General features: G+C 39.3%; 1 protein-coding gene across 20 annotated transcripts in view; it reads left to right on the plus strand.

The window, feature by feature from the left end:
- Positions 1–27,445, plus strand: part of LOC138749254 (RIMS-binding protein 2-like) — a 227,447-nt gene that overhangs the window by 154,099 nt on the left and 45,903 nt on the right. For 18 of the 20 annotated variants that reach the window (XR_011348508.1, XM_069910403.1, XM_069910409.1 and 15 more), the window contains 10 exons: positions 542–562; positions 2,267–2,468; positions 11,733–11,786; positions 11,959–12,209; positions 13,100–13,209; positions 15,919–16,028; positions 16,175–17,047; positions 20,353–20,504; positions 22,189–22,632; positions 23,612–24,025. Coding sequence is in view for 19 of the 20 variants with exons in the window: in XM_069910403.1 (XP_069766504.1) it covers positions 542–562; positions 2,267–2,468; positions 11,733–11,786; positions 11,959–12,209; positions 13,100–13,209; positions 15,919–16,028; positions 16,175–17,047; positions 20,353–20,504; positions 22,189–22,632; positions 23,612–24,025 (2,631 nt within the window). In the remaining variant the exon portion in view is untranslated. The remainder of the gene's footprint in view (positions 1–541; positions 563–2,266; positions 2,469–11,732; positions 11,787–11,958; positions 12,210–13,099; positions 13,210–15,918; positions 16,029–16,174; positions 17,048–20,352; positions 20,505–22,188; positions 22,633–23,611; positions 24,026–27,445) is intronic. The other 2 variants (XM_069910399.1, XM_069910405.1) reach the window with 1 other exon arrangement.

The raw sequence follows: 27,445 nt of genomic DNA on the forward strand, positions 1-27,445 counted from the left end.
AGGAAGTTCAAGCTTAGACCTACATGCAGAGTGCAGGTGTTCGGCAAAACTAGGATAACTTAAGCTTCAGTGGCTGTGACCGAGAATACAGAGTGGAAGTTCACACCAGAACTTACTAAGACATTATAAGGCCACAGTTTGAATATTGTAGAGTAGTTTACCATTTTGGACACTCTCTGATTATAAAAGGTCATGAAAACATCAGAGATGGTGTTTAGTGATTTATTAGAACATTGCCCTGCTGGAAAAATTATGACCAGAGATTTCCTGGGCTGGGTTATATTTTTTAGAACAAAGGATAGTGAGGGAAGATTTAATTGAGGTTTATAAAATTGTTCAATTAAACAAAATTAGATTTTTATCATTCATTACAATCCTGATAATTGATTTCTGTTAAATTGTAGGAGTTGGCCTGCCTAGTTTTGCAGCGAGAGCTGGTATATACCTAGATTGCTTGATGTGTGAATTTTATTGGATTGAGGTTTACTAATACTTTTAAGCATGCTTTCATTTAATGGTGTTCTATTTTCTCCTGTTAAAGAATACATTGGACTGCATGCAGGTATATGCACCAACACCAATCTCATTTCTTTAGCATGTAGACAAGTTTGTTTATGTTTGAAAAATCCTATGCGCTAATTTCTATGCAATGTGTTTGTATATATAAAATATTGTTTACCTGAACGTTCACCTACCAGATTTAATTACCGCACTTACAAAATGAGAAGCAGCAGTTATGTTAATCTGTTTAGTTTATCAGGGTGAGTGATTCTCTCTATTTTTATGCTTTAATTATTTTAAAATAATATTGTAATTTAAAATCTATTGCTATCATTTTCTTCTCTTCCCTAATGATAGACGTACTTTATTTATCAGACTGTATCATGTTACCTTTATTAAAGGTGGTTAGTGTCTCTGTGCTATTGAGGGAGCTGGAGATTCCACCATATATTGAGCCACATATCTTTCAGTGAATCACAGCATTATATCTCTAGAGCTGTTTGTCCGCTTGATTCAATTCAATGTGCTGAAAGCCAAAGTTGCATCACTTCAGAACTTAAGAAAGCACTGAAGACTGATGGGCTGCACCATGCCGGAAGAACGCTGCATTGTCAGGACCTTGCGTTTCAGAGGAGACAAAGCAAGGCATCATCAGCCTGTTTCGTGACTTTTTCTCTTTATTTATTTAATTTTCAATCAATATGAAGTTACAAAACAACAAAATCAAGGAAACATTACAGATATGTACAATAAAATACCAAACCAAACTACATGTTGATATACAAAGAAGGAAGAATCAACACATTATCACAATGATCAAATTCTGCACTATTGTTTATAAATGTAAAATTACGCACCGTCCCCATCCTTAAAAGAAAAGTAGGATGGAAAAAAGAAAAGGAGAAAGACCCCCTCTCCCCCCTCCCCAAAGGAAAGTAAGGAGGAATGTAGGCAATATATCAAAGTAATTAGAAGAGTTATCCATTTATTTAAATCATCCTCAATTTTCTGAAGCAAGGGAATTTATATAATTTCTGTAAGTTTTATCTATCTTAATACCTAAATATTTTATCCCATTAAGCGGCAACTTATTTTGAGTGGCTCTTTTAGCATGACCATAATTCCCATTTGTAAATGCAATAACTTTGCTTTCATCCCAATTAACTTTATAGCCCAAGAAAGTCCCAAAAATTCCAATTTACACTGCAATTTTTGCAATGAACTTGCTGGGTCTGTCAGATAAATCAGAACATTGTCAGCAAATAGATTGATTTTATGTTCTTCCTGGTTAACCTGAAGCCTTTTATGTCTAGATGTTGGCGGATAGATTCCGCTAATGGTTCAATAGCCAGGACGTAAAAGGCTGGAGATAATGGACACCTGTTTTGTGATTGAGGCAGATGTGAAAATGTAGTGATACTATTGAAAGCACAAGGATACATTCAGCACTTGCTTTCAAAACCTGATAAGTCTTTTAATTTTCTGCTCTTTGTGGTTTTTTTGGCAAATTGACTGCTGCTTCTCTATGCAAGTGATTGACTTGTATGTAATTCACTTGAACAGTGTTTTGTGAAATAAGATGGAAGACTAGACAAATGTTTCTATAATGCTGTTCTTCCATTTTGTATAGCGTTCATAATGCAAGTCAATGCTACAATGTATTTCTACGGATTTCTAACTGGAGTGATGCAGCAAAGGATTAATGAATTTCATTTTAGATTTTTCATACATTTAATCGGAATCATTGTCTCCTTTTTTCCATCAGGCAAAGGTACGAGATCTCGAGGAGAAATGTCGGAGTCAAAGCACACAGTTTAGCCTTCTCTCCCAGGAATTGGAACATTTCCGCTTGCAAGCTGGAAACATTGATCTCCTAACCAACACCCTTGTGAACTCAGATACTCCTGGAATACTCACTCGCAACCAGTGCCAGCTCCTAAATGGAGTGGAATCACCAGTGGAGAAAGGTAACGGAGTGAGAGAGTGATGAGCCTTACAAAACATATAACAGATTATATGAGGAATCAAAAGTCCTTTTGCGGAAAGTCCTTTGAAGTACAGAACTACGATTGGATCTCTGACATAGAAAATTGACAAATTCCACTTGATCTTGACTGACAACAATGTTGTTCAGGTTGTTTTGAGTGCTTACAGTTTGAATTTTAACACTTAAGTTGAATGCTTCTTGTCATGTTGAAATTTCATATCGATTTGACCTTTGTGATTTTTCTGATCTCCTCTCATCAAAACGTTGTAAGCTCAGGACCCATTCCAGAGACTTAACCAAAGTGTGGTCTTTCAAATGAAGTGGTAGATTGAAGCCCCACCTGCTCTGTGAATTAAAGTTACGATCTCATGCTAATCATTGTGCGGAGGAGTTAATCAGCCAAAATCAGAACAAATCTTTATTGCGATATTGAGGTTACTGGGAGCATTGGAACTTTCCTTGTGCCATTTGTTGACCAACTCCCTGCTCGCTACCTGAAGCTACAGTAAAAAAATATGCCTCTTTAAAACACTTTGTAACACTCTGAGGTCATGGAAGGTGATTATAAATACAATCCTTGCTTTAGACAGTCACTTGGGATTTAGGATGACTGTCTATGAATTTGCCTTCAGTGCTTCTGCAGCCTCTGACTATCACCCTCCTTAGTTTTGTGGGCTTTGACGTGGCTCATAAGGCCAATGTGAAAATTGCCACCTCTACCAAAGACGGAGCAGTAGGTACCTGACAGTGTTACTTGTGAGATTATGTGTTCCTTTCTCTGCTACTGAAAGGTTCTCAGTATTGTTTTGAATAGAAACATAGAAAATAGATGTAGGAGTAGGCCATTTGGCCCTTCAAGCCTACACCACCATTCATTTTGATCATGGCTGATCATCCATTCAGTATCCTATTCCAGTTCTCTCTCTATACCCCCTGATCCCCCTAGTCACAAGTACTAAATCTAACTCTCTCTTAAATATAGCTATGGAACCAGCCTCAATCAGTTCCTGTGGCAGAGAATTCCATAAATTCACCACCCTCTGAGTGAAAAATTTCTTCCTCATCTCAGTCCCAAAGGACTTCCCCTTTATCCTTAAACTGTGACCCCTGGTTCTAGACTTGCTCAACATTGGGAACAATCTTCCTGTCAAATCCCTTAAGAATTTTGAACGTTTCTATTAAATCTCCTCTTAATCGTCTAAAATCCAGCGAGTACAAGCCCAGTTGTTCTAGCCTTTCTTCATATGCAAGTCCCACCATCCCTGCTATCAATCTGGTCAACCTTTTCTGCACTCTCTCCATGGCAATGATGTCTTTCCTCAGATAAGGAGACCAAAACTGAACACAATACTCCAGGTGAGGTCTCACCAAGGCTCTAAACAAGGTCCTCTCTACTCCTGTACTCGAATCTTCTTGATATGAACGCCAACATACCATTCGCCTTTTTTACTGCTTGCTGCACCTGCCTGCCCACTTTTAATGACTGATGCACAGCGACACTCAGGTCTCTTTGCATCTCCCCTTTTCCTAATTGGATACCATTAAGATAGTACTCAGCCCTCCCATTCTTTCCTCCAAAGTGGACAACCACACACTTATCCACATTATATTGCATCTGCCATGCATTTGCCCACTCACCCAACCTGTCCAAGTCACCCTGCACACTCTTAACAGCCTCTACACAGCTTACAATCCCACCCAGCTTCGTGTCGTCTGCAAACTTGGAAATGCTGTTTTCTAATTCCTCATCTAAATCATTAATATATATCGTAAATAACTGGGGTCCTGGCACTGAGCCTTGTGGTACCCCACTAGTAACTGACTGCCATTCCGAAAAGTACCCATTTATTCCTACCCTTTGCTTCCTATCCGTCAACCAATTCTCTATTCACCTCAATACCATATCCCCTATACCATGTGCCTTAAGTTTGTATAGTAATCTCCTGTGTGGGACCTTATCAAAAGCCTTGTGAAAATCCAGGTAAACCACATCTACTGGTTCTCCCCTATCCACTCTACTAGTTACATCCTCAAAAAATTCAATAAGATTAGCCAGACACGATTTTCCCTTCATAAAACCAAGCTGGCTCTGACCAATGAATTCACCACTTTCCAGATGTGCCGCAATCACATCTTTAATAACTGATTCTTAACTTTTTCCCCACTACCGATGTCAAGCTGACGGTCTATAATTCCCTGATTTCTCTTTCCCTCCCTTTTTAAAAAGTGGAGTTACATTAGCTACCCTCCAGTCCTCAGGAACTACTCCAGAATCTAAAGAGTTTTGAAAAATTATCAACAATTCATCCACTATTTCATGGGCTACTTCCTTTAGCACTCTGGGATGCAGACCATCTGGCCCTGGGGACTTGTCTGCCTTTAATCCCTTCAATTTATCCAACACAACCTCATAATTTACACTTATTTTCCCCAGCCCTTCCGTCACATTAGCCCCATGGTCCCCTATTATTTCCTGAAGATTATTCATATTTTCCCTAGTGAAGACCGAACTAAAATAGTTGTTTAATTGGTCTGCCATGTCCTTGTTCCCCATGACCAATTCACCTGTCTCTGACTGCAAGGGACCCACATTTGTCTTTACTAGTCTCTTTCTCTTTACATATCTATAAAAACTTTTGCAGTCATTTTTTTATGTTCCCTGCCAACTTTCTCTCATAATCTCTTTTGCCTTTCCTGATTAATCCCTTTGTCTTCCTCTGTAGAACTCTGAATTTCTCCCAATCCTCTGGTATTCTGTCTTTTCTGGCTAGTCTATACGCTTCCTCTTTACACTTGATACTCTCCCTGATTTCCCTTGTTATCCAAGGATGTACTACCCTCCTTGAGTTATTATTTTTCCAAACTGGGATGAACAAACGCTGTATTTCATCCAGGGGATCCTTAAATGCTTAAATGTTTGTTTTTTCTTAGCAAATGACTGAAATTCCCAGGAGTCATTAAGGATTTTGCATTTCTTAAAGAAAACTTGTCTTTTTCTCTACAGTAATGATTATGTGCCATGTAGTTTATTCTTGCAGTTATAAATGCCTTATAGCTTTATTGAGATGATTATAATACTAAATAGAATTACTTACAAAGAACAAAAATGGTGCAGACCTGCGGAGAGGGAAAGCGGAGACACAGTGCTCCTCCACAGGGTACTACTGCCCAGTACAACTACCAACGGCTTTGTACAGGCTTTAAATGGCCTTTTAAAGGAACCAACAGCAGTTTATTTAAAAAATCCTGCGATTGCAGGCTGTGGGACCCAAGATGGCATTGGCCTTGTGGGGTTGCAGACTCTGTCGAGGCAGAGGATTGGTGCAGGACACCAGAAAATGGGAAGACCAACCTCTTTTTGAGAAGGAGAACCAGTGGATATAACCCAACAGGGCATTGGCCATCTGGGTGTTGGACCAGCTTTGTGGCTGAGTCAGAAGGGCTGCAAGCTGCTGGCAACTGCGATCAAAGGACTCACACCAGGTTGCAGATTGCTGAAGACCAGCTCAAGGCTGGCTGATGAGGGTATCAGACCGAAGAGGGTGCTGAGGGCACTGAAGGCTGCTGATCAGGTCGGAGATTTGGATCAGGAGCTCTGGTTGCCGATAGTTTGGACTGGTCTGTGTGGCTGCAGAGACTGAGTGCTGGAGCTGAATCCATGGTCAGACAGTGAATCTGTTTTGCTTCTCTTTCTCTGACTGTAAGAGGTGCCAGCCAATTTCTGGTCATGACGAATCTTGTCTGCTTTACAGCAGACTAAAGACCATTTTGTATATTACATCTGTTTTATGACACGACAAGGAAAAGTCTTGAATCTTGATTGCCATTATCGGTGTTATTAAACTCTGTAAATGATAACATTTCAAAACTCAAAATGCTGGAGAAGCTCAGCAGGTTAAACAGGGTCCTTTATATAGCAACGGTAATGATACAGAACTGACATTTCGGGTTTGAGTCTTCATTAAGGCATGAGAGAATGTCAGCAGGAGATGGGGAGTGGTAAAGGCAGGAGATGATTGGTGAGGAAGGGAGGGAGGGGACAGCAGCAATCAGGGAGAGGAGGGATGACTGGGGAAGGGAGGGGAGAACTGGAAAGGGGGGAAGGGAAAGAAGATGAGCAAGATTAGCAACAGACGAAAAATAAGTGTTGTTCCTCCAATCTGCAGGAGATCAGGGTGGGATGGTACGTAAAGTGAGCTTGGGAGTGTGACTCATAATGAAATGGCTGGCGACTGAGATCGCTGTTGTTAACATTAGCTGATGACATTTGCTAATTTACTACTAATGCAACACGTAAAACTGACAGGAAAATCGGTATCTGGAACTGGATGCTTAGTTAAGAACAAAACAGATAAGCTGATGTCTTTATTGGGAGCTGATAACATTTTGAAAACTTCCAAGAGTGAATTCTTCAGGTCAGGCAATTTGAGGCCCAGGTTATTGACACAATTAATTATATCCATTCTATTCTGATTACCTGTGTGCACTTTTTCACTTTTTCAAAAAGAATGGTTCAATAGCTTTATGTTTTTAAAACATCTGTGATCTTTCAGTATCTCTGTCATAATGAAACATTTCTTGTCATCAGTAAACTACCAAATGTTTTGTATAATAACTTTGTCCTTAATTGTCCTTCTTTCCTTCACTCTTGCACTTGCCTTAAATTTAGCATTGTTTCAAGTGTTTGCCAACTGTAATATCAATTCCATGCTTTGCTTCTTTATGTCAAATCAGTTGTAATAAGGCTTTTTCAGGTGCATGCTACGCTAAGAGTGCCCCTGAAGAGGCAGAAGAAGCCCTTTAAATTGCCGTTCAGGTGGCAGCGTTTAAAGCGCAACGCTGTCCACCTGAAGCACACAGCTGCACAGGATGAGGCTCTGAGCACACTCCGGAGCTCCTGCCCAATGTCAGCTGTGATCAGCAGCCTGACCCTTTAACATCCGCTTTCAGCCAGCTGTATTCAGGTGGCTGGTGGAGCCTCTGAGCAGATTATCCCTCTCGGAGGAGGGTTACATAGCTCGCCTCAAGAGCACCTCCTGCATATTCAGGTGGCCTCAAAACAGCCGCATATTGCCTAAACATGCGGCTTTACATGCGGGGCAATTGTCCACCTGAAAGTGCCTATAATCTGCATCAGACACCAGGGTACACCAGAAGAGTGAGGCAATGCTCTTTGGTAACTAGTCTGAGTGGGCATGTTGGGGATCTGATTTGGAGGGTCCGAGGCGTGCAACAAGAATTGTTCGGAGTGAATTGCAAAGGTCCACCAGAAATTGGGTCAGTGGATGCGGTGATCCCTCTCAATAACAGGGAAGAATCTGGTTATCAGGTGCGAGGTGCTCTCAGTACTGCTGTACATGACACACGTATAGCCCATTCCCCACATCTCTGCCCTGGCGCTCACCAGAGCAGTCTTCTGGTTTATGTGTAAATCTAAGATGAAAAGGGTCACATAGTGCTTTAAGAAGAACACCTTCACCTGGTCAACCTCCAAGAGCTGTGATAGTTTGTTGTTTGAACTGTTTGGATAGAGAGACAATTCTTCGACTTGTAGTTCAAAATGCAAGACAATTCACCACTGATGATTCAGAATAGTAGAGTTTTCTTCTATCCTGATTTGAGTCAAGATGTCATTAGACGCTGATGTGAATTTAATCCAGTTAAGGATGTTTTATGGCGTAAAGGTTACAAATTTGCTTTTCGTTATGCTGCTGTGTTGAAAGTGTTTTACGGAAACTATCAGTTTCAATTCTTTGAGAGTGAACATGAAGCAATGGTTTTTGTTAACTTGCTACCAGATGTCAGAGGACAAAGAAGAAGTCCACCACTATCTCCTAAAAGAAAACCTGACGGTTTTGGAAATGGGAAAAATGGCAGAAGTGGAAAGAATGGGAATGGAAAGAGTTAACCTACTCTTGAAATGAGTTCATCATCCGGACTGGAATCTCAAGGCTGAATTTTTTTTTCTTGTAATATGTTAATATTTTTGATTGGCTGGCTGGGGAGATTTCTTTGTTAGTCATCAGTCACTAGTGGGTAATGCACACCCAGTTTTTTTTTAGGGAGTTACTACCTTTTGGTAGTTTTTTGGGTTTTTTTTTGTTTTTTGCTGGTTTTTTGTTTTTTTTTAATGAATATTATTTTTATTTGGAGGGCCTATATATTTTAATTTGAGGGTCCTATATATAACAAAAAAAATTTATTTGTTATTATTAATTTTGTGATTATTTTTGGTATTTAATAATTGTATTAGATATGTCAAATTTGAAATTTGCTACTTTTAATGTTCAGGGATTAAATAACCCGATTAAGCATAAGAGAGTTTTGGCATATATCAAAAAGATTAAAGTTGATGTTGCTTTTCTACAGGAGACACATTTGAATGAAAAAGAAAGTATGAAATTGAAGAGGGATTGGGTTGGACATGTTTTTTTTTCTTCATTTAACTCTAAAGCTAAGGGAGTAGCAATTTTGATACATAAAAATATATCTTTTGAATTACCATCAATGGAAATGAATGCAGGACGTATTCTTAAATTGAATTGTAAGATTTTTAATGAATCTTGGACTTTACAACATTTATGCACCAAATGTGGATGATGAAGCATTTATTTCAGATGCATTTTTGCTTCTGGGACAAGCTAATGAAAATGTTTTGGTTGGAGGAGACTTTAACTGTGTTCTGAAACCTTTATTAGATAAATTTCCAAAAAATCTAAAATGGCAATTCAAATCCAAGCTTGGATGAAAGATTTTAATTTAGTGGATATTTAGCGACGTCTCAACCCAACAGAGAAGGATTTCTCTTTTTATTAATTTAGACACGAATCTTTTTCTAGAATTGATTTTTTTTTTAGTATCGGCACATTTACAGGGGAAAATATTGCAAGCAGAATATAAAAGTCGGGTAATTTCAGATCATTCCTTGTTGTATTTTACTTATGAAAGTTCTGAAAAAGTTTGTGCAGCTTCTCGTTGGAGATTCAATACGATGTTGTTTAAAAAAAGCGGAATTTATTGATTTTCTTAAAAAAACAAATCATTCTCTTTTTGGAAGAAAATGTTAATTCTGTTCAGAGTAAATTTATATTGTGGGATGCTATGAAAGCTTACTTGAGATATACCTCTAAGGTTATAAAGAATTATCTAACTGAGAATCTTGAATTAGAGAAACAGATTGATGAATTAGAAAAGGAATCTCAGAGAGATGTGACAGAAAATCAGAAGATAGAGTTGTCTAGACTGAAATTGAAATATAATAAGTTGCAATCTGATTAAGTTTGAATGCTTGATTAATAGATCCAAAAACGGTATTATGAATGGGGTGAGAAAAACAAAAGATGAAAAGGGCCAGAAGAGTTGCTCTGTATGAGTCATCAGGACAATGGGGCAAGAGTGTACCCGACTTGGCCCTGATCTACCCTCATTTGTGGCTGCATTTGCCTATGAATGGAATGAAAGTTTGAGGGCACCAAATGCTGCTACATGCTGAGGTTTTACCTGTTCCACTTGTTGCAAAGGATGGGCCTGGCCCTGTTGTCCATGCAATCTCCTAGTCAGCTAGAATTTTTACCACGCCACCTATCCAATGTGGAAATGTTTTTCCGGACAAACATCTTTGACCACGTCCAGTGGGCATCACAGAACTTCCTGCAGACATTGAAAGATAAAGATTCAATGGGCATGGTGGGGTGGTTTCCTGTGCAGACCATCAAGGTCATCTAATGAAATGTCTCATCACTAGTGCTCATGAACAAGCACCAGGACTTGGCCTGGCTGACTGTGAGAGGAGCTTATCCAGTCAAATCCTTCCTCTTCTTTCTTCTTTCTTTGGCTTGGCTTCGCGGACGAAGATTTATGGAGGGGGTAAATGTCCACGTCAGCTAAAATGTATGTTGACTCCAAGGTGACTTCAGTGGAGTGGATACAGTCACCCATCTCCTTGCAAAACACAGATTCGCTTAGATCTCTGATTTACAGGCTGTTCCCAGGGATGCACACAGACTCAGACATCCATCAACTCAGTGAAAGATGCACTTTGCTCTGTCTGAAACTTGTTTGTCTTTTAGTACACTGAATGAGAGAGAATGCTGTTGACTAACACATTCTAGGTCATAGAAATACATGCACTGAGGATTGGCACAGCCAACGCGAGGGCACTGTGGGGAAGGACCAGATTCTCAAGTCCTTCCGCTACTGAATATTGAGGGGCTGAGACTGAGGGGAAGCTTCTCAAGCAACAAGGTGGCACAGTGGTGGCAATGCTGCTAAATAGAAAATGTATGTACCAATATACAATGATGGATATGAATGGATACAGCACTAAGAGAGACTTTGAATGGTTTTCTATCTGTAAATACTCTATTATAAATAAAGTTTATTTTTGGAGTTAAAAAAAATTCCTATTGGAGTAGCATAAATTGACCAAGAAATCTATTAAAACAAAACCTTTCCCCTTTTGATGAAAAATACTCTTCTCATTTATCTGTATTATTTAAAATTATAAAAATCCCACTAGCATGACTATGGTTTAAATCTATTTTTGCTAATTTTATTTCAAATACTTTGTATATCTATTTATAGTAACCTGACCTGTCTCGCGCAATTAATGAGTTTAATCCAGAAAGTGCTTTGTATCACCTTTCTATTGAACCTTTAAGCTTTCATACTTTGATATTGTCCAATTGCCAGAGCAATTTTCAAAGCACCCAGGTCCTCAAAAACAAGATCCCAGCTCCTTTTAAAAAAATTGATCCTTCTGCATCTTTTAATATCTCTCAAAACCTTTTCATTTATCCCATAACCTTTTCTTATCTCCTCAATCTGTACGCATCAATCTCAACAGTTTTTTTGTTGAAATCAGTTTAGTTTCTGTTATACATCCTTAAAGACTACCTTACATTACCATAGTACATTGACTGTCTCAGAAAAAGACTGATTTACCTCCTGAATACCTCTCATAATTTTATGTACTTCTATCAGGTCACACCTCAGCCTCAAACACTCCAGAAAATAATCCAATTTTGATTAACCTCTCTTTATAACTAATTCACCCTCTCCAAAGCTTCTATATTCTTCCTTTAATGCAGTGACCAAATTGCACACAATACTCTAAATATGGTCAAACCAAAGTTTTGTACTGCTGCAACATAACTTCCTAACTTTTATACTCAATGCCCAAACCAACAAAGGCAAAGTCGAATACTTCCTTTAAAACATTACCTATCTGTGCTTTAACTTCCAGGGAGCTATGGACTTGCACCTCAAGATCCCTCTGAACATCAATGCTCTACATTAGGTAAGTCACATTATTAAAACAACACATGTACATGGTGTTAATTAAGATAGACTCCGTGTGGATGCCATTGAGAGAGTGGCTATCCATATATCTCAATCTCTCCTTTGTTGGGATATGCCTTTCCTGTATTACAGGGATTAGTATTATTAACCTCTGTTATATTTTTCTTCAGATGCAGAAAACATTTCTCAGCCAGTTTCTCAGTCGTCATGTCCAACACAGGATGAGCAGAAGGAGGAAGAGAAGATTCCTAATGAGTCACAGGATCAAGCAGACAGTGTATCCCAGAAATCGGAAGAGGTAGCCACAGAAGTTGGTTCCGTCAGCAGCAAAGTACAACCAGAATCAAACCAGAGCTCGAGTAGAGAGTCTCCCAAAACAGAATTGTCACAAAGCACCCCAAAGTCTTGTACAACCCCAGATGTAAGTCCAAGTAAAATAGCTTGAGCTATTTCACAGGCTCACGTTTGGTTCACTCAATGTAACAGTCTCTTAAGGAAAATAAGCTTGTTGTTTACTGCCCACTTCTGTGGTGACCCTTTTTTCCATCCTCACTACACTTTTTGCTTTTAGGCTGCATGAACATGATTTAGTCTTAAATGGTGCAGCGTGTATAAATGTTAAAAATGGTTGAGTTGATTATGTGAATCTGACTCTAAACAAGGTCACAAAAACCTGTTTGTGTTGGAACTAACTCAGAACCTTAATTAAATATTTATTGGGTTGAAAAATATTGATTGACCTCCCCCCCCCCCCGCCCAAGATGAAGGACTGCACATGTAGCAGTTAGCACAACACTCTTACAAAGCCAATGTTCTGGGTTCCAATCCAGCATTGTCTATCCAATCTCCCTGTGTTCGTATGAATTTCCTCTGGGTACTCTGCTTTCCTCCCTTGCTCAAAATATGTACAGGGTTTGTACGTTAATTGGTATATTTGGGTGGCATGAGCTTCTGGGATGGAAGGGCCTGTTATTGAACAGTATCTCTGAATAAAAATTAAAATAAAATGGAAGCATATAGGGCTCTGTGGTTGGGGGATCAGAGGTGGAGAGGATGAGCAAATGTAGGTTCTTGGGAGTCACTATCTCGGAAGATCTTTCCTGGAACCAACATACCAATGGCATCATGAAGAAAGCCTCTACTTCCTCAGGAGTTTGCAGAGGAGCTAGTGGAGTTGTTCAAGTGAACCGGTACGGACTTGAAGGGCCGACATGGCCTGTTTCCGTGCTGTAAACGATTATATGGTTATATTACTCATTTTTCATTCTAGTCATTGGATTTTGTGATTGTGTGTTATTTATGAATTTACAGGTGGATACAGCCAGCGAAGTGGAGGAATTGGACATTGATCATGTCTCTTCCATTCAAGAGCCTGAAATCAGAATAACTGAAAAATTAAAGGTGTTCATTGCTCGGTACAGGTAAATTGCTGTAATGTTTGCTCCATCCTTTTTGTGACTCGTTAACAAGGTTTGGAAAGTATCAGGTTCAGTGAGTTCACAGAGAGATGAGTCTGGACACAAGTGTTGCAATCAAAGATAACTTTATCGAACACATGGAAGGCAAATAGAGTAAGACGTCAAACAATACTTAATTACTCTATTACTAAACAAACATATAGTCATTCCCATCGGACCCAGGTTGGACTCTGAGACCAGTGGCCGCTTCTACATACTCCCGTATGTATACACACTTCACAGACAGGGACTTTCAAATCCACTCTCAATTCCCTGTACCAATGGGAGTGCTGTTCTCTGCAAACACTGATCTATCACAGTATTACGGCTCAACTTAATCTACGGCACACCTTTTTTAAAAATAATATTTTACTTTTCATTTTTAAGTATATTTAATAATTAATAGTTATACAAAAAGTCAAGAAAACTCCATTTCCCTACTCCTTCTGTATAAATCCAATTAAACAAAGAAAAAGAAAAAAAACAATCTTAATGTCAGTGTATACAGTGAAACACATAGAGACACAATATTACCACAGTTATTTTCTTTTTAGTCTATTGGCTACTTAAAAATGATCACATCCCTATAGTGTCGTCAGTGAAGTGCCTATATGTTCTAGATAAGGTTGCCCAATTTTCAGGAACCCATGACTCCTTCAGCGATGTCCACAGTAGTGACTTGGTGTGGACCTATGTCCAGGACTTGGACCAAGAGGCAGAGAGAAAGAGATGTGGTGTGCATTGATGTTTTATACTGTTCTGAGCTGGGTGTCTGGCCACTGATGACACTGAGTCATTTAACTGAGCTAACAGTAAGTTGTGCACTAATGTGTGGCCGGAGTCCAACTATGGTTGGCAGGTGATGTTACTTCTGAATAAGTTTCAGACAGGGAGGTCATAAGACCATCTGCAATCCACAATGACCAGACAGACAGTGACGCCACATGTTCCTTCCCAGTCCACATATAGCACAAGGCCTGTAATAATAAATATTAAATCTATTTTACAGATTTGATTGCTTTACTTTGTGACTGGATGATGTACTAATGTACATTAGGATGATGCCTAATGTTATCTATCTCAGGAAACTTCAAGGAGAAGTCATTTCTCATAAATGTAGCCCAGATTGTCCATCCCATTATCTGGTTGTTACTTTTAATAATTGCCAGTTTTTAATTTCTTTCATGGTTGAAGAGTGCCCTCACCATCAGAGGGTCTTGCTGATAACCAGCTGGCCACCTTCCCACTGAAGAATCAGTAATGAGGCTGTCCCCATTTCTGCTCTCAGTATGAACATTGGCATGGACTGCCATTCAGCGATCCAACTTAACCAAGAGGCTTCCAGCAAAGTAAGACATTGACTATTTCCAGGATCTCAGTCTGAAATTCGTGGAATTGTGAAAGAGTTAAGATGGGTGGACAAAGAGAGAAATCCCCCCACCCCCATCCCCAGTTGAGAAGGAGAATCATGGGAGAAGTTCTGAGAGGGAAGGTGACCACAGCAAAGGAAGGACCCACACATGCTGTGGGCTTTTGGCGATTTGCGGTCAAAGCACTGACACAGGCTGTGGGCCACTGGTGACTCAGTCGAAAGACCGCACAGGCTGAGGCTGCAAGAAACGGACTCATGGGGATCAAATATCGGAACTGGATTTGAGACGGTGCTGAGGGCAAGAATGGATTATGAAGGACCTCGGGTGCTGAAGGCTTCCTAATCATATCAGGTTTGGATCTGGAGCTCGGGTTGTTGATGGTTTGAACTGGAGTCTGTGCAGTTGCAGAGGCTGTGGGAGTGCTGGAGGTGAATCTACTCAGTGTCTCTGAATGGATTCTCTTGTTTCTCTTTTCTCTATTGTTAAGGATCCGGGCAATGCTCACGGCAACTCTGCCTTATGGCAGACAAAAGTTGGTTATTGTGTACATTACATTATTGATGTATTATTATTGGGTGACAATAAAAGGAAGCTCTGAAGAAGTGGTAAGGACTCAGCATCCATCGAGAGAAATAGACAACCAACATTTTGGATTGGATCCTTTTTGGAGACAAAGGTTTTCCATGTAATTATTTACCCAGAAAACTAGCCAACATAACAGTGTGGCAGAGGTATTTGGAGCAAGTAACTAAATGACAACTGAAGATGTTTATAATTTGAAATGAAGAAAACATTAGCAAACACAAACTGCATTAAGGCTGTTCAAGTTGCAGATATTCCCCCTCATAAATCTTGACCTGAAATTTTGACATGTGGAATGTTCTCTCATAGAATGTATTGGAAAATAAATAAATCAAGACATTTTATTTCAACTCGTGCTTCTTGACACGCACACACATCACAGAAAGTTGTGACCCAGCTCATTTTATAGGAACACAACTTCCTGGTCACACTCTTTATGGTGTAATTTCTTCCATAGCAACTGGGGAAGTTTTTAATTTTGACCCAATGATTTATTGGATATATACTGTATCTCTTGAATTCAGTGGAAATATGTGAAAGGGTGTAGGTCTACGCATTTATTGGGTTAATCTGTTAAGATGAATTTCACCCTCGGGGAAGAAGCAAGAAATATAGATTTAATTTATTCTTGAGACTACATTTATGCGCTGTGGATTATCGAGTCAAGTCTATGAGGTTTGTTTCAATTTTTTTATGAGTACTCCCATCTCTCTTCCAGTTACAATCCCTTTGATGGGCCCAATGAAAACCCAGAGGCAGAATTACCATTGACAGCCGGAGAGTATATCTATGTATATGGAGACATGGATGAAGATGGATTTTATGAAGGTGTGTCTGGAACAAATACTATGCAGAAGTACTTTTTTTCAGGAGTTGAGCTGATATTTTTACCAGTTGGTTAAGATTCAAATAACAGACATTCAGCTGAATTAACTTCCAGACTTCACTAAAATATACTCTGGATCTATTTTCAGGAGAGCTAATGGATGGGAGAAGAGGACTGGTTCCCTCAAACTTCATTGAGCGGGTATCTGATGAGGACATGCTGACATTTCATCCTCCAGAAGCCAACGATTTGTCTCAGAGTTCGTTCCAGGAAATCAGTTTCCACAGTAGTAGCGAACAAAGTTTGTCATTGGTGAAAAATAGCATTGACAAATCTGAGATCTGCAGCCCCCATGAAGATCTCACTCTGAGTGACTCACAAATAAAGCCAGAGAGCCATGTTAGCAATGGCTTTGATCTCAACACAGAAGATGTGGCTGAATATAATGAGGACGTGGTGCCTTACCCCAGGAAACTGAAATTAATTAAACAGCTTGCCAAAAGTATCATTGTTAGCTGGGAACCCCCTCTTATTCCAGGTGGCTGGGGTACAATCTTCAGCTATAATATCTATGTGGACAATGAATTACGGATGAATGTAAAGTTTGGTGCGCAGACCAAAGCTGTGATAGAGAGACTAGACCTTAACACAAAAACTTACCGAATCTATGTACAGTGTGTGACAGACAAAGGGAATTCAGATGAAATGTGCAGCAGCGTGCTTGTGGGGAAAGACGTCTGTGTCGCCCCTATGCATTTGAAAGTCCAATGTATTACCACAACCTCGGCGGACATTTCTTGGTTGCCAAGCAACAGTAATTACAGCCATGTGATTTTCCTCAATGAGGAGGAGTACCTTGTAGTCAAGGCAGGGTGCTATGCATGCTCACTGACGAACCTGCGGCCGAACATGAAGTACAAGCTGAAAGTGGAGGCCCGACCACACCAGACTCCATGGGAGCTGCCACCAGACCGGCGACAGCTCAAATGTGTGTGTGCACAGTTCGCCACGTTGGCAGGAGGTCAGTAGCAGCATGGTTTGTAGATTGAAATAAAATCATTCTGTTGGACATCTGGGGAAATTACTCATAATGATTGAGTCTAGGGAGAGGATGTTTGAATAAAAGGATAAGTTTACAGCTTTAGGATTTGGTGGTTATTTTGAACTGGAGTTCCAGAAGTACAGAGGAATGGTAAAGTTAGTAGTGTTGATGAAATATAATTGTCATTGTGGGCTGTAAGAAAGAGAACGTTGCCAACTGTCTTGTGATATCATCCTTGCTACCTCATCTATCTTCACTATCTGTTGCCCACCTCCGTAGGATGTCCAGCTTCCTCGTGTATTGTTTACACTTGTTGGCTCTCTTACCTTGCTCCTCTTTCTTCGCTCACAGATCCAATAGTCGCTCATCCACTTTCTTATCTAGCGTATTTAATGCTTTGGAAAGATAGCCAAAATAGAGGAGACAGAGGTTTTCACCAGTAATTATTGATGGCATTAGGGCAACAGTGAGAAAGGATTTTGGCTCAAGAAGTTAATAAGTAGAATTGGTTTGAATGAAGATACTGAATTTACAAGGGTCTGAAAATTACAGTGGCATTAGTCTATATTAGCAATGGATCTAATGTTAGAAAGATTATCAATTGAGAAATAATGTGGGCATGTCATAAAGTTAATGCAATAATCACGGGGAACATTTTGTTGAGGCTTGAACATGCAAATTGGAAATAAATGGTTCTGAAGACATTTTATGAAATGTATTTGAAACTGGCAGCTTTAAATCTGACATAGGTCTGGACTTGGGGTTTAAAAAAAAGCATCCTGTAGGGCAGAGTGATCCTGGTATGTTAGAATGGTTTAAATCTTATCTCAGTGATAGGACTTTCTCAGTCAACATGGACAAATTTTCATCCTCGTCTGCTACCCTTTCATGCAGGGTCCCACAAGGGTCTATTCTCCTTATACATGCTTCTCCTTGGCCATATCATCCAAAAACATGGCATCTCCTTCCACTGCAATGTTGATGATACTCAGCTCTATCTCCCTCTGAAGCCCAATGGTCAAGCAAAGATAACCAGCCTCAATGACGGTCTGGAGGACATAAATTGTTGGATGGCTCAAAACTTCCTGCTGCTAAACAAAGGCAAATCTGAGATCATCCTATTTGCCACCCCCCCCCCCCCAACTCCACCAAAATTATTTTGGTGACTTATCCACCCTCATTAATCCACACGTCAAATCCCTAGGTGTGATATTCGAGTCTAAGTTTGACAAACAAGTCAATGCAGTAGTAAAAGCTTGCTTTTTTCAGCTATGCACTATTGCCAAAATCAAATCATTCCTGTCACTGAAAGACCTTGAGAAAGTTATCCACGCTCTCATCTTCTCCCGTTTAGACTAACTCTCTTTATATGGAAATGAGTCATCATTGCCCTGTCTGCAACTAGTTCAGAATGCTGCAAATAGGCTCCTGACAGGAACCAAGAAGAGGGACTATATCACCTTATTCTCGCCTCCCTTCACTGGTTTCCAGAATGGCTCAGAATAGATTTTAAAGTTTTCCAGTTTGTTTACAAATCCATTAATGGACTAGCCCCCTCCTACATCACTGATCTCCTAACATCCTACTCCATTTCAAGACCCCTCAGATCAGCCAATTTAGTGTGCTTGGTTGTTCCGTGCTCAAATCGCAAACTCAATGGTGATTGGGCCTTCACTATTGCAGCTCCCAAACTGTGGAACAACATTCCTCCCTCCATCAAATCAACCCCTTCCTTTAACTCTCTTAAATCCAGGCTGAAGCTGTATTTTTACTCGCAAGCATTTTGAAGTGATTGTCGATTGTTACCATGTTGAATGTATAATTCTAAACCTTGGGTATCTGTTTTATGCTGCACTTTAAATAGAGAAATCAACATTACTTCGACTCAAAAGCAGCTAAAGAATTTCAGAATGGTGTTATAATTATAAAGTTCATAAAGTACCAAAAATTGGCAATAGACATGATCATAAGAAATAGAAGGAGGAGTTGGCCATAAGGCCCTTTAAGCTTGCTCCACTATTCAATAAGATCATAGCTGATATGCTGTGGACTCAGCTCTATTTCCTCACTTTTCCTCTGGGCCTTTACTTCCTCTATTCTTCATATCCATCTTTCTGTGTCTCTTATAAATTAATGAGGCAACCTCATCTGTTTCCTTGGCAAAGAATACCACAGATTCACAACTCCCTGGAAGAACCAGTTCATCCTCATCTATGTCTTAAGTCTACTCCCCCAATCTTGAGACGAAGCCCCCTAGTTCTGGACTCAGCTACTAGTGGAATCATCCTCCTTGCTCCTAATCTATTTCCTTTACAATTTTATGTCTCTATAAGATCCCTTCTCATCCTTTTAATCTCCAGTGAGTATAGCCCAGGCTATTCAATCTCTCCTCATAAACTAACCCCATCATATCCAGAATCATCTTGGTGAATCTCCTCCTCTCTGCTTCCAAAGTCAGTATATCCTTTCTCAAGTCAGAAGAGAAGGGACTAAAAGAATTTGAGAGGACAGCAAAAGATAACTGATCAATTAACAGGAACAAAATAGAAACACGGTGAAAGGATTAAAGCAGAAGAAAATAGCACAAGTAAAGATTGGTTCATTAGAAGCAAGACAAGGGAATTAACAATAGAGTTAAGGAAATGACAAAGATTTTAAACAAATACTTATGTTTCTTCATCATAGAAGGGGCCAAAAGTAATGCTGAAATTTCAATCAAAGTGAATGACCAGAGAGAAAAAAAAAATAAAAAAAAACAATTGACACCATTCAAGGAAAAAACAAAATCAGGGGATGAATGATGGACAAATTCTCAGATTAGCTTATCTTTATCCAAAGTTTTTCAGAGGTTTCAACATAGATATTGGATATATTATATGTTATTTTTATAATTTCTCTAACACTGAAAAAGATAGGAAAACATCAAATGTAACACATATTTTGAGGCAAGGATTAAAAGAGGAAATGGCATTAAAGCAAGTTTGTCACTGAATCCATGATGGCACCTAAAACAAAGCATGATGTGACAGTCACCATGGTTTTATGAAAAGGACATAGTTAGAGCAGAATTTAGTTCTTTGAGGATGTAAAGGACAGATAAAGGAGACTTGTAGAATATTTGAAATTCATTTGGTTTCTTGTTTGATTGTTGCTGAATAACACTGATGCATGTCCATTTTCGCACATAAGTACAGTGTAGGCGCAGTAGGTCTGTGCCAATTTGTGCAGATTTAACTGTGCATTCACTGAACGGTGCATCCAGCTGACTATATTTCTTAATGCAGGCCCTCCTGATGCCCCACTGGATGTTCAGATAGAAGCAGGTCCCACCCCTGGTGTACTGCTGATCAGTTGGCTACCTGTAACCATAGATGCTGCAGGGACTTCAAATGGTGTGCGAGTCACTGGATATGCTGTCTTTGCCGATGGCGAGAAGGTAGACTTTGCATTCTCTGCCAGTAATTCTTGGTTTGCTTTGTGCGGGTAATTATGTTAACATTGGTTCCATATTGGAGTGCTTCTGTCAACTGATTTCAGGTTTGCATAATTCTCATTTACAATTCTCCATGCAAGTATTATATACAGAGTGTTCCTATCTTAAGAGTGCGGCTTCTCGTTTTGTCAGTTTGTAATTATAGCTGTGATGACAGCATTTGTGGCATCGTAATTTGAAGCAGACTACCTCTTAGCCAATGTCAATGCTGTCCAATTGCTCAGCAAAAGGAGGTGCAAGGCACTCTCTCCATCCAAAAGCCTACAAGTCAACTTTGGGCAAGGTGTAGTACCTGTTTAGCCTCCCACTCAGGATCACATGAAGCCATGCATTGCAGATGGTGGATGTTTTTCAATTCCAATTCCACAAATTGGAATTTAAGGTTGTAAAACTAAAAATGCTGAGCAGATGAATCTGCTGGTCAATAGCCAGGGTGACCCATCCAGTATGGACACTGCAACTGAAGGCAACAGGAAACCACTTCATTATTTTTTCCCTTGTATTATCATGAACTCAACGTCGACTACAGTCTCAACTCAAAGATGAGCCATCACCAAAGAAGAACAGGGGAGGCAACAATTACAATTTGGAGGGTCAGAGATCGTAATGGATGAGACATGATCGCCCACACTGAATGGCAAGGCAGCTGAATGAATGACCCCTTATTAAAAATTAATTTAAAAATTCAAACATACAGCACAGTAACAGGTCCTTCCAGCTCATTAGCCTGCGCTGCCCAAATATCCCAATTAGCCTACAACCCCCATATATTTTTGAAGGGTGGGAGGAAACTGGGGTGCCTGGAAGAAACCCATGCAGACACAGGGAGAATGTACAAACTCCTTACAGATGGCACCAGATACAAACCCGGTTGCAGGCCCTGCAATAGCACTGTGCTAACCATGCTGCCGTGAAAGTAATCTGGGCAAATGTCATAAAACATTTCTTCAGAGGCTTTATTAATTAACATTAAATGGTTGGTATAATAGTAAGCACAGAAGACTATAAAACATAGGAGCAGAAATAGGCTACTCAGTCCCTCGAGTCTGGCCCTCCATTTAAACATGAGTTGATCAATTTTTCCAGTCAGCCCCAGCCCCACCCCCACTGCCTGGCCTTCTCCACATAATCTTTGATCCCCTGGCTAATCAAGAACCTATCAATCTCTGCCTTAAATACACCGAATGCCCTGGGTTCCACAACAGCCTGTGGCAACAAATTTCACACATTTACCACCCTCTGCCTGAAGAAATTCCTCCCTATCTTCATTCTGAACAAACACCCTTCAATCCTGAAATTGTTCTAGACACTCCCTCAGTGGGATGCAACCTTTCTACACCTACTCTGTCCATGCCTTTCAGCATTCAAAATGTTTCAAAGTGATCCCCCCTCATTCTGCTCAATTCCAACAATTCTAAAATAAAAACAGAAAATTAGTCTGCAAGCTGAGAGGTGGCTGATGAGGAAATGTTTTTGTTTTATGACCTACCAGAACTTTGTGGTTTGTACTACCATTGAAAACTTGCTGTCCAACTCTGCAGCTTTAATTAATGGTAAAATAGGAGTGTTTTTCTGTCACTTAACCTGAGTTTATAGGATAATGTCACTTTCTTTTGTTTCTTTCCAGATTATTGAAGTGACATCTCCTACAGCTGGTAGTGTACTAGTCAGATCCAGCCAGATTCAAGTTCTGCAGATTTCCAAGGAAATCTCTGTTCGTACCTTGTCTCCTTACGGTGAATCACCAGACTCCAGCCCTATCAAAATTCCTCGAGCTCTGTTCACATTTCCTTTGCAACCCGTGTCATTACAGACTGGTCCTGAAAAATGTCTCCATCCTAACAATAGTATCCCCCTGAATAATGAATTACCAAATGCAGATTTCAAAGATGACACTCTGCCCGGGATAACTTGTGACAATATTGACAGTGCCACAAGTTGCAATGGAAATGAACAAGGGAACCATCCACCTCCGTTTACAACTTTCATTAAGATTGCTGATATAAAGCAAAACTTTGAAGAGTCAGCATGTGTTCAAGATGAAGATTCTAAAATGGTACCAAATTTGAAGGTAAGTATCATTTAAGGTAAGCTATGTATTATACCAATGACTTAATTGAAACATATGTTAGAGTTTTATAGTATTTTGTTGAAATAAAGCTCTAAAAACACGAATAAGTAACTACTTCGATTATTTTGGATTCACATGCCTAATTTGGGCAGATTCTGTTTTCAGCCACTAATATAGGGGCTGGCTGAGTTTTCGGAAGAGACACATGCATATCCTGTTCTGGGTACATGACCATATTTTGGGGAGAGACCATCTAATTTGGCAATTGTCTGGAGCAAGGCAGCTAATGTGATTGAGAATGTCTGGTTTCACTAAATGTTTAGGTGGCAAGTTGCTTTTGCTTTTTAACTTGGCAGGATGATTAGATTTCTATGTTGTAACAGTCATAACATTTTAATTACAGGTATTTCCCGCCTTACCATCTATTCGATTTACAGCCAAAAATTTTTTAAAATAAAGAAAAAATATAAAATTATGCTTTTATGGTGAAATGGGGGCCTATCTATGGAAAATAACGCCTATGACAGGGGTGACCAACCTCTCGGGAAAGCTGGCTGATAACAAAACTCTCACAAGAGCTGACCTTGGTGGCTGCCATGTTGTATTTGACAGATACAGTGCATTTCCGATGGACGTCCATTTCGCGATACGACCAGTTGGTCAGAACAGCACACGGAAATAAGTTGAGGAATACCTGTATTTAGTTTGTTAGAAAGTGGTTGTGGCATTATAATGTCATGAAAGAATATAAAAAGTTATAGTTCTAGCAACTAAAAGGTGGACTTATGTTTGCACAGATATTCAATTTTTATTTGCTCCTTTTTTCCACATCGATCTGATCTCTGTGAGACATCACTTATGATATTCGAATTAATTATTTATTGTGAAGCACTGTTATTTTAGTTGTGACTATTAGAGCATTATCAAATATGCCTCCGAGATAGATGTGAGTTAACACAATCGGTTGATTATTTCACAGGACGGGGCTGCAGGTTTGCTGGATTGTTGTCAAGAGAATAAACTTGAAGAACAACCAAAAGAAGTCACAAACCATCCAGAACATGCTCAACTAAAGAGGCAGGTTGGGTTTATTGAGGAGTTCCTTGTGGATATGGAACAGAAGGAAAATCATAACATAGAGGGAGATTCTGAAGGGAAACATTTGGAAAATGATCTCATGGGCCAGTTGAAGGCAAGAGCCATAGAAGCACCTATCAATAGAATCCTTGAATCCAAGGGAAAATTAGAATATGATGCTCCCCTGGGTAATGTCAGGGTGCCATCCATTGAGGAATTTCTGACAGATTCTGAATTAAAGCAGGAAAACATCGGTATTGGAGAGGATGAAGAGATGATTGAAGAGGGTCAGCTTGGATCTGAAAAAGACCATCAGGTTTGTAAAGAATAATATTACTAACCTTTGGATGCATTCTTCACACATAACATTGTTCTTATTTAGATGGGAGTCCCAGTTATATTGAATTAAAAGGATGTATGAAATAAGAGAGGAAAATTAAGCAAAAAATGTCACATGTTTTATTTCAGAGTCTTTTTTTTAACAAATCCAGGACAAGCTGAAGGAAACAAAATTTAATACATGAAGTGAAACAATGAAATTAATTTGTAGTTGTCAAATGGTCTCCTCCTGTGATCTATGAATCTTGTGTTTTCATTCTGCTTTTGAGTGAACTAGATCTAAAACCATGGAGAAGCAGTTAAAATGGGATCATCCCCCCAAATTTGAAATGTGTTGAAATAGCAATTAAATGTAAATGAGTTAGAAAGCTAATGTGTATTATATCAATGGTCTTTAAAATATATTTGCAAATATGCAGATGATAATAAACAGTGCAAATTATTTGGGTTGATAATCTGATGTCCTGATGCTAATGTACTGTAAGTGGCACCTTGAAGTGAAATGGTAAATACTGTCTGTTTTTCACCACTAAAGATCTCAGTTCTGCAGCCTGTCAAGTGACAAAGAATATTTTCTGGAGTAAACGTAACATACCGGGGATTGTAGATTAATTGGGAGTAATTGGGCAGCATGGATTTGTGGGCTGAAATGGCCTGTTACCCTGCTGTATGTGTAAATTTAATTTAATTTATTAGAAAATTAAAATTTTAAAATCAATAAAATATTAGGCATGGGAGTGCAGTTCAAAGTTAGCAGATGGAGAAGTTGATATACACCCAGTATCTTAGGCAATGAATAAGGATATAAAGTGTTATCAGGATTCTCATTTGTTATGTAATTAGTGGTGTCTCACTTTGGAATTATACCCAAGAGCAGGACATGGTGTGAGGAGGGAGTGATGATATTAGGAAATTACAGAGGTTATTTTTTAACACAAAATGAATGTAATTGCATATATCCTTTGAAAATTGGGCTAGGTTAGGAGTCACGTGATGGAGTAGTGGCAGGTAGGGGAATACCAGTCCTCTCCTATACAAAGTTTAAGAAATACAAAACATAATAAATAAAAGATAAAGTCGTAGAGAAAAGAAAGAAAATGGCACCCAAGAAGGAAAAAGTAAAAACAAAGTGAAAAAAAGAAAAGACACCGGAAGAGAAAGGAGAAGGCCTTACCTGCATGAAGAAGCAGGGAGCCGTCGTGGAGAAGAGAGCCCGTTTTCCGAGGTTGGTGACAACCCCTCAGAGTCGCGACCCCCTGACCGCTGGACTGCAAAAATGGCTCTCAGAGCCAAACAAAAATGCGCTTACTAAGGAGAAGGAGAACACTGATGGGAGGGGGACTCAGCCGAGGAGCGGGCAAACACAACGCGACCAGCTGAGGGATGCCCAACACCAGGGCTCTCAGCTGGAAGAAGAGGAAAGCAATAGGAAAGGGAGTGAAAGGAAAGTAGAGCAGCAACAGGAGGCCCAATAGATGAGTAGCCCAGAAGAAGAAGACCAACAGCAAGAAGCCAAGCAAGAAGAAGCCCAGCAAAGTGAGGCAAGCAACTCAGCAAGAAAGTCAGAAGAGACACAGATACAAGGAAGAGAAGAAGAAGACACAAACACAGGTACAGACACAGAAGAAGAGAAAGAAGAAGACCAAGATCTGGACAGAGAAATAGAAGGTAAAACAGATGGACAGAATATAGATAAAGATTTTTTTCAAGAACAAATGAGAGCATTAAAAGAATGGTTGACATTAGAATTTAGTGAAATGAAAAAAATAAAAAGTACAGAGGAAAAAGTGAATAGATTAGAGCTGGTCATGACAGAAATGGGGAAAAGATTAGAAAATGTGGAAGAACGAGAAACGGCTGTAGAAATGGAAGTGAACGACTTAAGAAGAAAATTGGAAGAAAGTGATAAAAAAGTTAGAGTCACAAGAGTTGTTAGCTCAGAAAATTGATATGTTGGAAAATTATAGTAGGCGAAATAACATAAAAATAGTGGGCCTAAAGGAAGATGAAGAAAGCACAGATATGAAGGAATTTATAAAAGAAGTGATCCTGAAGGTCCTGGGAATGATAGAAATACAGGAAGGAATGGAAATAGAAAGGGCACACAGAACACTAGCTCCGAAACCACAGACACATCAGAAACCAAGATCCGTTTTAGTAAAATTTTTGAGATATACAACAAGAGAAAATATAATGGAGCCTGCAAGGAATAAAATTAGAGAAGACAATAAACCATTGGAATACAAGGGTCAAAAAAATTTTTTTTACCCAGAAATAAGTTTTGAACTCTTAAAGAAGAGGAAGGAGTTTAATACAGCAAAATCGATCCTATGGAAAAAAAGGGTATAAATATATGTTAAGACATCCAGCTGTGCTTAAAATATTTATCCCTGGGGAGCAAAACAGACTGTTCTCAGATCTGGAGGAAGCACGAGAATTTGCAGAACACCTGCAGGACAGAAGGAGAGATGAAGAGATGTAACAAGAATGAAGCACGGCGATAAAATATATGTTAAGATGTAAAAATAATGTGTATGTAAGAACTAAAGAAGGGAAAGAGAAGGGAAGAAAGGAAGTAAGGAGGGGAAAAAAAGGGTGAACTTTGTTATATGTGTAAAAAAAACAGTCTTTTCTGGGGGGGTTGGGTGGGAGAGAATAACCGTCACTGCGAAATCAGTTGACGCTTGCGAGGGGGTTAGCAATCCAAATGGAGAAGGGAGTTGTGGTTGCTCGGCAAGGGATAAGGGGCAACTCAGAGAGGGGAAGACATTTGAGGCTAAGGGAATATTGGATGTGGGAGTTGTTGAAGCATTTTGTGTTTTAAATGTGTTGTCATACATTGAGTTTAAAAAGGGAAAACTGAGAGATGAAAAGGGGGAAAAGGGATGGTGGTGGTGAGGAAGCAGAAATGAGGTGTAAACAGAATATGAGATGACCATTTTGAATTATATGACTATAAATATTAATGGAATACATAACCAAATTAAACAGAAGAGGCTATTAAATTTACTGAAATAAGAAAAAATAGATGTAGCATTTCTACAGGAAACGCATCTAACTGAAGTGGAACATAATAAATTAAAGAGAGACTGTGTAGGGCACGTAGCGGCAGCATCATATAATTCAAAAGCTAGAGGTGTAGCTATATTAATTAATAAAAATGTGCCAATCAAAACAGAGGAGGAAATAATAGATCCGGCAGGGAGGTATGTAATGATAAAGTGTCAGATATATTCAGAATTTTTGAATTTGCTCAATATATCTATGCACCTAATGAAGAGGATCAAAAGTTGATGCAAGATATTTTTTTGAAGATTGTAGATAAGCAAGGGAATATATTGATAGGAGGGGATTTTAACCTTAATTTGGATCCAATGTTGGATAAAACTGGACAAAA

The sequence above is a fragment of the Narcine bancroftii genome, chromosome 14 (genome assembly GCF_036971445.1).
Source record: "Narcine bancroftii isolate sNarBan1 chromosome 14, sNarBan1.hap1, whole genome shotgun sequence".
NCBI classification, from domain to species: Eukaryota; Metazoa; Chordata; class Chondrichthyes; order Torpediniformes; family Narcinidae; genus Narcine; species Narcine bancroftii.